General features: G+C 26.0%; 1 protein-coding gene across 1 annotated transcript in view; it reads right to left on the bottom strand.

The window, feature by feature from the left end:
• LOC129981637 (cell adhesion molecule Dscam2-like) overlaps positions 1 to 12,431 on the bottom strand; it is a 506,908-nt gene that overhangs the window by 321,790 nt on the left and 172,687 nt on the right. Inside the window, exons 3-5 of the mRNA XM_056092554.1 lie at positions 8,219 to 8,380; positions 4,776 to 4,922; positions 683 to 976 (exon numbers count right to left, since the gene is read on the bottom strand). Of these exons, the coding sequence (XP_055948529.1) occupies positions 683 to 976; positions 4,776 to 4,922; positions 8,219 to 8,380 (603 nt within the window). The remainder of the gene's footprint in view (positions 1 to 682; positions 977 to 4,775; positions 4,923 to 8,218; positions 8,381 to 12,431) is intronic.

Raw genomic sequence — 12,431 nt, 5'->3', positions numbered from 1 at the left:
ATTATTTTAAAAGACAAGAAAAAATAAATGGGATAGTTTTAAAATTTATCTACGGCTTATTGATGTATACGTAATAAGTTTGAAAATTACTTTGTGCTATATTTTCTAGTTTTATAAAAAAAAAAAAAAATACTCTGCAAAGCACTTCACGATTTTGAAAAACTTCTTGATCCCCTAATGTGTTAAGGCAATCATCATGCACTTAAAAAAAGTATTGAGTAAAATATACCTTTAATATACGTGTTTAATATTATTTTATCATTTAATCGTTTTATTTAGACAACATATTTGAATGAATTTAATCATAATAAATATAATTCAAATTTTGAAATTTATAGCGTTTATTAGATTAAAGATAACATAAAAATGCATGAAGGTATTCAGAGAAATATTTCATAAAAATTTATTTAAGTAACTATTAATTACCTATTTGATAAAAATTAATCAGTAAGTATCTAGTATACGGTTACTGATTGGTCCTTTTTAGTAGAGTATTGGTTACTTTTACCAAAACACTTATTTGTGTATCCTTTTTCTCACGAAAATTTTTAATTCATGATAGCTGCTGAAATCTGTTTCTTTAATTCAGAGATCCACATAAGGTATTATTTTCCATGTAATTAAGACACTTTGCATAATTTGATAAATATAATGATTATTACAATTTCTTAAGAAATCTTACCTTCCACGATTAATTCTGCTTCAACTTTGTCTTGTCCGACACTATTGCTCACTTCACAAATATAGGTGCCTCCATCAGCAGAAACAACTTTGTGAAATACCAAAACTCCCCCTTCTTGTCGAACAGAAGATCCTAGCTCCGGAAGGGACCTTAATTCTCCAGCAACCTTATGCCACCTGTAGGTTGGTACTGGATGACCTTGAGCTAGGCAGGACAAAGTTGCCTTTTGTCCTACTGGTACAGATACTCTGCTAGTACGTCGCATTATTCTTGGAGGCTGATTGTGATGTGGTTCTGAAATATATAAACAAATAGTAAGTTCATTCAGCTAATATCCATTAAAATATTAATTAATAATGAAATCCATTAAAATACATCTACTTTTTGTAAATAAGGGAACATATGAAATAATTGTTGCATATGATAGTGATTATGAATTTCTGAAATGGTTTACAGTTACTTAAATTCTGTACTTTAAACAATTTACTCTTCATATGGATTATATTGATATATATTTAAACAGTTCACTTAAAGTGAATTGTCTAAATATATATCAATATTGCCCATTTGAAGATTAAATTGTTTAAAGTACAGTATCTATTTTCTTTTAGAAAATCCATATAGAAACCTTCTATATATTGTTTGAATACATGTTTTTTTTTATAAACATGAAGTAGTGATAATTTCTATAATTAAACTTTCTGTATCACAAATAGGTGAATGTTTTTATAAAAATTCATTTATAGACAGAAAATGTTATTTCCAACACCTATACATAAATTTAAATTAGAAGTTATATTAAATTTTATTATCCTAGCTTTTCTTGAAAATAATAGTTTATTCAATATTTTATATCTTGATAATTGATAGTTTTCAATCATGATCTTCACAAGGACACTAATACTATAATGTAATGTGTGAGAACAGTCTGAACATAACTGGTGAAGATGCAAATTATTACCCTAAAGTAACTCATGGCATTAATTAAATTATTTTATGATGTTCATGAATTTAAAGATATTTTATCTTCACTGATTATTTTGAATCAAAACGCAATTAATAATCTAAAATTCAATTTATATTTTAATGGTGCATAGCTTCAGGATATAAATGATATTATCCGATTTATTTGGTTTTATTTCAATCAATCATGGATTAGTCCTTTATCAACCACCATTTTGGGAATGATGTGAAAATAATTCTGATGTATGCATAATACGACAATCCTAACATTTTTGTCCCCGTTAATTACAATATAAATCTCGTACCCTTAATCACATAATAATGCGTATATTCAGAATGGCAAACGAGTTTGAGTTCTTTAGAAAGTTTTTTTTCCTTGTCATTGATAACACAAGAGAAACAAATTATTGGTTCGTCAACGTATTATCCATGCTTTCAGGATGTCATATTACCATTTTATATAAATTAAAAGTGGATATTTCATAAAACTAACTCAAAGCAATGATAAATACATATCTCCCTTCGATGGATCAATACAATTTTGCTTCCGTCAATATTATCTTTACTCCACATGGCAGCTAAATTACGAATTCTTAAAGAAATAAAACTTGTTTCCATTCTAAAATAATTGCATTCTCTAAGGCATCTAATGACGAGTATCTGAAACCCTGTGTAAAGAGAGAAATCCTTTTACATCTTTCTACTTTAATAGGATTTTATTGGAAATATAGATTAACAATAAAGTAGAGAACATTGAATTCCTTCTTGGAAAGTCCATAAAAGCAAATTTATGAAAGTTATTATTTTTTTAAAGATTCTTTCGGGGAATTGAAGAAGAGTTGAAAAATGTTTTTAATGAAAACTTCCAATGCTGTTCGTCGTTCTACAAAATCTAAATTCAATTTTGAAAGAAGGGCATGGTAATTATCTCATGCGTCGGAAAGCACATGATATCCGTTCAATTTTATTTATTCGCTTTTTTTTTGTTGAATCTCGTTCATTTTGAATGTTTCTGGAACAATTCTGTACGGTTCTCTATCATCTCAAACGCTGATCTGAATCAGAAATTCTTTTGTGTGTTTTAAACGAATATTGTGGGTAAACTGAAGATGCAAGAAAATACATATTAATTTCAGAAGAACTATTATTTCGTGAATTTCAAACTTAAGGTTCCAAAGATAGAATTTGAATTCTAGAAAGAGGTTATTACTAACAAAATTTATATTTCAACCTTTCCTTCTTTCTTCAAAACTTATTTTCGTTCTCATATTATATTCCCTTCATCTCATAATGATGGTTGAAAATGGATATTTTTCTGGGAATAACTGACGAACGGAGTTTTTAATTATGTTGTAGCACAAAAATGTGAAGCCTTCTGTCAAAATCGAGGCTTCATGACATACTCACATGACATTGGTTTCCATACATTACTCAATTTTATGTTAAATTATTAATATGAATTATAGCTATTTTTCTAATTTCATTCATCTGTTATATATCACTTAAGTAACAATACATAACGAAATTCAGATGAAAAAAAAGTGTTTTAAGAGCAAAAATTGTGTATTGATTATCCAATACCTGAAGTATGAAATGTTGCAATTGAAAGTGCAATTGCGTAGATGCAGAGTAATTTAAATAGAACGAAATTGCCATATAAAGAATCTGTAAACGTACTTCCGAAAATAATGATTAAGGTAAATATTATGCCAATGTTTATTCTTTGAAACAACATACATTATTCAAATTAAGGGAATTAATATAAATCATAGTTATTCTTCTAATTTTATTCATCAGTTTATATTTCTTTTAAATACCAATGCATTGTGAAAGTTTTCCAAGCAAAAATCGAGCAGAAATTGCCCAATACCTAAAGTATGAAAAGTTGCAACTGAAATTGCATTTACGGTAGCTGCAAAACAATTTAAAATGCAACGAAAGGACCATATAAAGAATATGTAAACGTATTTCCGAAAATAATTACTAAGGTTAATCTTATGCCGATGTTTATTCTTACATTATTCAAATTAAGTGAATTCATACGAATCATCGCTATTTTTCTAATTTTATTCATCCTTTATATTTCTTTTAAATATCAATACACCATAAAAGTTTTCCAAGTAAAAAATTGAGCACCGATTGCCCAATACTTAAAGTACGAAAAGTTACAACTGAAAGTGCAATTACGTTAGCTGCAAAATAATTTAAATGCAATAGAAGGACCATATAAAGAATTTGTAAACGTACTTCGAAAAATGTTTGTCGCGATGAATCTTATGCTAATGTTTATTCTTTGAAACAACAGGAATGTGGAATTAATGCAGAGACTGAGAAGAAAAAGGCATAATCTTCTTAGCGGAAAAGACTCAATAAGATTAGAAGATCCCAATTATATGCTTTTCGAATTGTACTTATGCTTTTTACTTATGTATCTTATACCTGTACTGGTGCTTTTTACTTATGTACCTTATACTTGTACTTATGCTTTTTACTTATGTATCTTATACTTTTGCTTTTTACTTATGTATCTTATACTTTTGCTTTTTACTTATGTACCTTATACTTGTACTTATGCCAAAACGCATTTGAATGGTCGCATAGAAATGTTCAATCTTTCAATCAAAGTTCATTCAATAATGCGAATTATTTGATATGTCAGATATTCAATATTTCTTCGGTTATTACTGATTTAAGAAGCACTATAACTGAAAATTTAGGAAAATTATTAAGAGTCAGGAATTTTATCACAAATAAAAATAAATGAAGTACCACTGAGTTATTCGAATATTAAATAAAAATGTATTTTTCTTTATATTTATTCAAAAACACTTAAAGTTTTTTTTATTGTATAGTATGTACATTTTTTTCTTCATATATGGTTTTTACTTAAAATATATTTCAATTACTTGTTTGAATGTTCGATAATTTTTATAATAATATTTTTTAATTAGATTTTAGGCTTTGTTAGATTATTTCGTTTATTTACCATTCAGTATTATAAATAAGTGTTTGTCAGTATTTTTGCACCATTATGAATTAAAACTTGTATTTTTTATTCCTTATTTATGATTTATTTTATATTAGAATATTTATGGTTGTGTTATTAATTAAACACAAGAATTAAACTAACCTGTAACAATGATCTTCGAATAATTAGTGCTGACTTTCTTCTCCCTTGTAACAGAATTTTCAGTGTGGCATCGAAAACTATATGAGCTGTCGTGTTCCGTCGTATCTCTGATATATAAATCACCATTCTGCAAGATCCCATATTTACCTGAAGAAAAAAAAATAAAATAAATTATATTAAACTGATTAATAAATAATCATTAAATAAATAACCTATTATACATTAAAACAAAATTAACTAATTCCAGTGGATAGTGGTAGTAAAGCCTTCATATGAAATAATATTAAATTCGAATTAAGAATTTACGGTTTATTAATGAAGCTTCTAAATAAGTCATTATACTACTTGAATTAATTACATTACTCACTGATAACTAGACAAACTATTGTAAACGGCAAGAAAAAGAAAATAGTAACTTTCTTATTATCTTTACTGATTATTAATCTTTACTGAAAATTTCTTATTTCCGTTTTAAATAAAATAGAAAGGACATATTTTAATATAGATGTAATAATTACTTTAGTACAATGAAATTCAATACCGAATTATTTTTACTGATTTTATTGAGAACTTAAAATAGTTTTCCATGCAAAATGATTGCAAATTGATATTTCAATAGCTTTTATTTATTTTGAATATACAATTAAAAAAAGGATAATATTCAGTATTAAAAATTAAAAAGAATTGATTCAAAAGAAAATAATTTGTTGAATTATTTTTATGAAACATTTACTCATAATTAATAGAAGTTTCACTCCGAAAACTTTTATTAATTATTTGTTGACAAACGTATATTATAAATGTATTTTTTTAATGATATATGTTTTCAGAATATTAAATGCAGTCAAATAAATATTGCATTAATAATCCATTTTATTTATTTTAGATCGTGTAATTATATAAAAAAATATTTACTATATGGCTTTATGAATAATTTAATTATATATTCATGAATTTATTTGATGTAGTAATTTATTTTATAACGAATACATTCAATTAAATAATTTATTTTCATTTAAATTTAAAATAAGTTCAAATAAAATTTAGGTTATTTACTTTTATTGATATAACAACTTTCCCGATTTTAATCAAAAATAATTTAAAAGTTTCCAATTTGAATGCAAACAAATAATTTTATTAATGTTTTCAAGAAAAGAAAATAATAAATTGAATAATTTAAAATTATGTATCAAAGTAAATGTTTCATTGAGTTGTATAGAAATAAATTATTGCATTCATGCTTGATTCTGAAAGGAATGGATTTTATGAGCTGTTTATTGATGAATGCTGTACCGGAAAATAAATTTCTCTGTGAAGTCAAAAAATTTACAAATGGCACTTTACTGGTATGAGGATACGAAACAAATTGGAATAAAAATTAATAGCAAAAAAATAGTTTAAAACCGGGCATTATATAAATATTTCTCAAAAAATTATAATTTAATCTACAATTTTCTATTCCTATTCATCGCGTCTTTCAAAAATCTTAAAAATAATTGGCTGTCTCATATTTTTGAGAAAAGGAATTGCATAAGAAATTAAAATTAACATTAAAATTTTTACTGAAATTCAAAAATATAAATAAATAATCGTAGCAATTATCAGGAATCTCGTAATTTTTATTAATTATTGCAATAACTATAAGTTAAAGTTATTTAATCGAATCAATATTTGATATAAATGAATAATGGCTCCTTAAATCCCCAGAATTAATTGGATGTCTCATATTTTTGAGAAAAGGAATTACATAAAAAATTAAAATTTTTACTGAAATTCAAAAATATAATTAAATAATCGTAGCAATTATCAGGAATCTCGTAGTTTTTATTAATTATTGGAATAACTATAAGTTAAAGTTATTTAATCGAATCAATCTTTGATATAAATGAATAACGGCTCATTAAATCCCCAGAATTATAAATTAATTTACCATAGACAATGAGGCATTGTATGAAATTATCACAAGTTAACTTTATAGGTAGATTTTATATCATGATTTTTTTCGTTCTTTCGTTTTCCTTTTACAAAACAACATAAACTTGTGATATTTACTATATATTTCAACAAAAATTGTGTCTTTCTTATTGTTTCAGATAAAGCTATCAGAGCTCCTTCAAAACACTATCGTAATTCTAAGATCTATTTTGAATGTATTTTGATGGAAGAAAAGAATTATTCATACCGAACTCGACACAGTCACGTAATCCCATTCTGACGAATTCCTTTGTTAAATATTACGACGTTTATTTATAGTTCAAAATCAATTAACCCCCAAATATTTGGTAAGGGTAAATTGAAATACACTTATCCAAATGTCAATTGACAGGTTAAATGTTATTTGCAATTCCATCAATCATTTACATCTGTCGTGCGTGGATAATGTCATTGAATATTTCGAACATATCTAATTATTGGCATAATTCTACAATTATATAGATTTATTTTAATTCTTGAACTCAGATATCTGCTGTATGTCTCAACTGCTTCTATTAGTTAATCTTATTATGCAAACAATAAAGGAAAAACTATTATTTCTTTTTTTAATAAATAAATTAGGTACCCAATATTAATCAGTGAATAATCAATGGCATGCTTTATTACCACATTACTGTAGTATTTCTAGTCTTTGTTTAATAAAATAACCCTATTATTGACATCGAATTATTACAGCAAATTATTCATTGATTTTAGTTTATTGACAGTTATAAGAATCATTACAAATTAAATGATATTTCGTTAAAATTGCAGCTTTCTTCGAAAATATTTCATGGAATAATTTCATATTGATTGCGATACATTAAATAATACTGATAATGATTGAGTATCATTCGATATAATAGGCAAGTTCAGGTAAAATTACTAAGTAATGTAAAAGCATCAAACATCACTATAAAAATATTTTAAGAAAATGCAAATATGTAAAATATATAGGTTAATCTTCATTATTCGAGTATTATGAATTATAAAAATAATATTGTTCGATAAATTTAACGCATTCAGAGTATTGAAATAAAAATACAATCTATTTCAGATCATAAATAAGTTGTAGATTACAGAATGAAAAAGTTTATATATTCAACTCAGAGAGGACTTTTTTTTTTACCTTTAAAAAATGGTGCTTTTGAAAAAAGATTTTTTATTTTTATTTTTAAAGATTATTCAAAAACCATTTTATCTATTCAATATGATTCCATTTTCAACAAAATTATTCATCATAAAGAATACTTATACCATCATTGCTTGACCCTCAAAGACATTAACTTACTTCCAACAGAATAGTTTATCACAAAAAATGAATAATAAATGCAATAATTAATTCCAGACAAATATGCAATGTCATTAAAGTTTCATAAATCAAAGGGTTCTTCTTAAAAGAAAGGAAAAAAGAAGGGTCTCAAATTGAAAGAAGAGAACTTAGAGCAAACTGGGCTGGAATACTTTACCACTAATGATTCCTGGAGTAATGAGAAAGCCATCTATTCTTTCCCAAGACGTCACTTTCACGTAATCACTCACGAAACTTGGGATAGGACATCGCAGAAGTGCCATGTTCCCGCGTAGAACAAACTCGTCAGACAAACGTATTTCATACTTCTGATTCACCACTGAAAAAGAAATAATCACACGCTTAGCTGTAAATCGATACTTAAAATAGCGTTTGGTTTTGATTTGAAAGAAACTAATTACCACTTGGTATGAAAGAGATGATTTATCATTTGCAGGCATACCATGTTTTGACTTTTGTGTTTGTCATTAAGTTGTTAAGAATAAGAAACATACGTTAAATTCATGTTTAGTGTTATGACACGTAATCTGTTAGAGGTTTGCTGATTTTTGACATAAAACTGATAAGTCAATATTTAAAAAAAGAATCACACTCATATTTAGAATAGGCTGGTTTAGTTAAATATGCAGTTTCTATAACGAGACATGCGTTTTTCTATGCCTAGCTAATCAAATCGTTGAAATAAATTATCAATTTTTGATATGTAATTATTAAAATTAATCTTTTTAGTAAAATTTAAAAACTGATTATCAAGCATTATTAAAGTATGACAAGCGGTAACCTTAGAAATACGATGAAATTATCATTATATTACATGTGCAAATATTAAAAAGAGAGAGCACATGTCAAACTAATAAGTGGATAATATAAATGGTCATAGAATTAAATCGTTATTTTTTAAAAATAGAAAATTACAAATTAGAAGAGATAATTACAAAAATAAATACATTATACTTAGAATTTATTTAGAAAGGACTAAACAATTATCTCCAATTTAAAATTTCCATAATTTTTTCATCTTTAATAATTTTCCAATTGAAAATGGATATGTTTTTATGAATCTTTAGATGCCACAATGGAAACATATAACCCTTCCTCATTTACCTAGGCATCCATCTTCTTAAGATTTTACAAATTTTTATCATTCGAGAAAACATAAAAAGATAAAATAAATCAAGATTGAATAAATAAGATTTGAGTTCAGAAACATTACATTTACTACTTAAAATTATATCCGTTTTAATTTATGAAAAATGAAAACAACAAAAATCAGAATTTCACTATTATTAACTAAGGGATTTTTTTACGTTCTTGGACTTACATGTATATGGTTATATAAAGCATAAAATTGTGTCAAGAAATGTACATCCGTTGCAGCAGGTATTGAATTTGTAAAGTGATTTCACAAGATTTAACAGAAATTGTAGGAGACAAAATTATTTTTTCTCTCTACTTTCTACTGTTGAAAAAATTCTGTTATACTCACATTCCCATACAAATTTAAAAGGAAATTTAAAAATTAAAACTACAGTGTACATGAAATAAATATCAAGAAAATATTTTGCTTGCTATAGAATGATATTTAATTATATAAGTTGCATTTCTTTAAAGTGTACACGAAAGCCCCCTCCCCTCCAATAAAAATTGGAATTTAAATGTTTATAACTCTCATTAAAATTTTAAAGAAGTATTTAATATAAAATTTATAAAAAAAATTCTAATCATTAATGAAAATGCCATGCACATTATGATCAACGTTTTAATAATATTCTTTGAATTTAAAAATAGCATTAAACTAGAATGCTGTCTTATAAAATTTGATAAGCAAAATTGTAATTTATTTTGTAAAAATCGTGATAATAATCTTATAAAATAAAATAAAATTTTGCCAATTTATTTTTTTAATCGATTTTTAAAAGCAATCATTTTTAAAGCAATTTTTGGTTTATAATAATTTATTTTATCGAAGGAAACTGGGAGATGTAAGAAAATTAATTATCATCAACATCCTCAATATAAAAATTAAAATCGGAAATATTTCTTCTGATAATGAATCCATGATTTAACATCCAAAATATCTTATTTATTAATTCTGTAAAGTGTTTCTTCCTCAGAAATTTCATGATGGTATTAGCGAATATAATCGAAAACATAAAACTTTTATTTACTCTGAAATTTTAAAAGCATAATATATATGTATTTTTACTCAACGTATAATCTTTCTGAAGTATTTAATGCAAGCTAAGGTGGCTTAATAGTAAATTATTGCTTTTTATGAGTGGAGATCTCGACACTGAAAACCAAATTTACTAAAACTGTCTAATAATATTAAATAATTGCAATCATATAAGCATTAAATCAGTTTCATAGGTCTCGTTCCCACCTCCATATGAGACGTAAAACCTCAGAGAAGAGATTTAAAAGCCCGTTGTGACACCCTTGTCATTTGACGACAAATTAAAATTGTGCATCCCTTCCTAAAAAAGCCGAGAGGCTTCAGAAAAAGTTACTTTCATAACTAAATTCAGTTATAATAATATACTTTATCTAGAATATACAAGGTACACATTATCAAGAATAGGTTTACTTATATTGCACGAAATTGCATTTTCAATTTTATATCAATTTACTATAATTTTTTTAATAATAATACTCAAAGAAAGCATAGCATAAAAGAAAAAAATATCCTCTATAATCCACCATTATTCTACAACAATTAATTTTACACTGAGAAGAAACACAATATATTTTCCCTAAGTTGATTTCCGCTACCTTTTAATATCAACTAACTTAATCCGAAAACAAAATAAAACAAGCTTTTTCTTTTCCATTATATTTTTTCACAACAAACGAAGTTTACTCATCTGATGTAGGTTTTTCAACTAAAAGGCTTGGCCCACTTCCCTGGCCACATTAACACCTACACTCCCAAAAGCTTTCGCGAGTGCCAAGACAGCCACCAAATTGCGTTATACAGGCGCCGGGTCTCAACCATCTTGTAAATCGTTTTTATCTGCAGGAAGGAACTTCAATTTCACTTTACGAAGGTGAAAGAGATGTGGAGTGCTCTTCTATTGCGTTTTACGGTGACATTTTGGGCAGCTGAAATGTGCTGGTCTCTCGATATATGACTAGAAAGCTTCGATATTGTATTTATTTTAGGCTTAGCGTTATCTTTTGATTGAGTTTTCTCGGGACTAAAAATCAAGTACCATGCATCCTTTTTTTCCCTCCAAAAATAAGAACTGAAATATGTGTATTTTGTCTTAAGGTATCCGATATAATCTACCAAAATGAAGATCATTAAATAGGGGCTACCTGCAAATTATACAGGATCATTTATGATATATTCTTGCCTTGGTATTTGAGTCTAAGATGACATAGGGAAAGAAACATGTACGGTAAGAATTGTTTTGTTTGAGAAAAAATAAAATAAATTATGAATTATTGTATTATGATCTTTTGTTTGTATATTTTTCATCGCTCTTGAAGCTTTTAAGTGCCGAATTTTATTAACTTGAGTATTCTTTTTTAAATTTTGTATATTCACTGTCTAAAATTATATAGTATATTTTCTTTACGTATATACAGTACTAACCTTTCTTAAATATTCTTAGTTTAAAAAAATCAATTCATTGGATGCCTAAATTGCTGAATATTATGTTTCTCCTGACAAATTTAAATATTGATAAGCTACATGCCCATTGTTTTTTTTAACATTTCATATAGAGTATCTTCAAATTATGAAACGATAGAGAAAATCTAGAATTTACAGTTTATAGGAAGAATAGCACTCAATCAATTTATCAACACATTTCATTTTTCAACACTCATAGTTCAAAATAAAATTTTGCAATATAAATCTAACACCAACACAATAATTTAATATAATGCAAACTTTTAGCTTAATAAAATAAAAAAAAATAAATAAATCGAAAAAATGACATGAGGATATTTTGAGTTGAACACAAATTTTAGGCCAGAAGCAAATCCAAATTATTAAAGGCTAAATTTGAAACAAAAAAAACTATTGAATTGTAATGCTAAGGTTTAGACATTGACGTCATTTATCCTGAAATTTTAAAATGGAAAAAAAAATAAAATTTCAAAGATCTATAAACATATTCAAAAATTATTTAAAAATATTATAACCAAAACAAAGTGATTTTAGTTACATTTTTTTGATGAAAATAGAAACTTATTTCCAGAAACGTTTAGATACGATGTCAAATTTCTGCGAATTTTCCTTTATGTATACAAATTTTAAAACGATGTCATAATAGAATTTGAGCACTTAATATTTGAAATGGGTAACACTTTGCAGTTAAGATTTTCTGAGTGAAAGAAATCCAAACAGTTAAGGATGCAAA

Source organism: Argiope bruennichi, chromosome 8 (assembly GCF_947563725.1).
Source record: "Argiope bruennichi chromosome 8, qqArgBrue1.1, whole genome shotgun sequence".
NCBI classification, from domain to species: domain Eukaryota; kingdom Metazoa; phylum Arthropoda; class Arachnida; order Araneae; family Araneidae; genus Argiope; species Argiope bruennichi.
The sequence above is the reverse complement of the archived record's forward strand: the minus strand, read 5'-3'. Positions and strand labels throughout refer to the sequence as shown.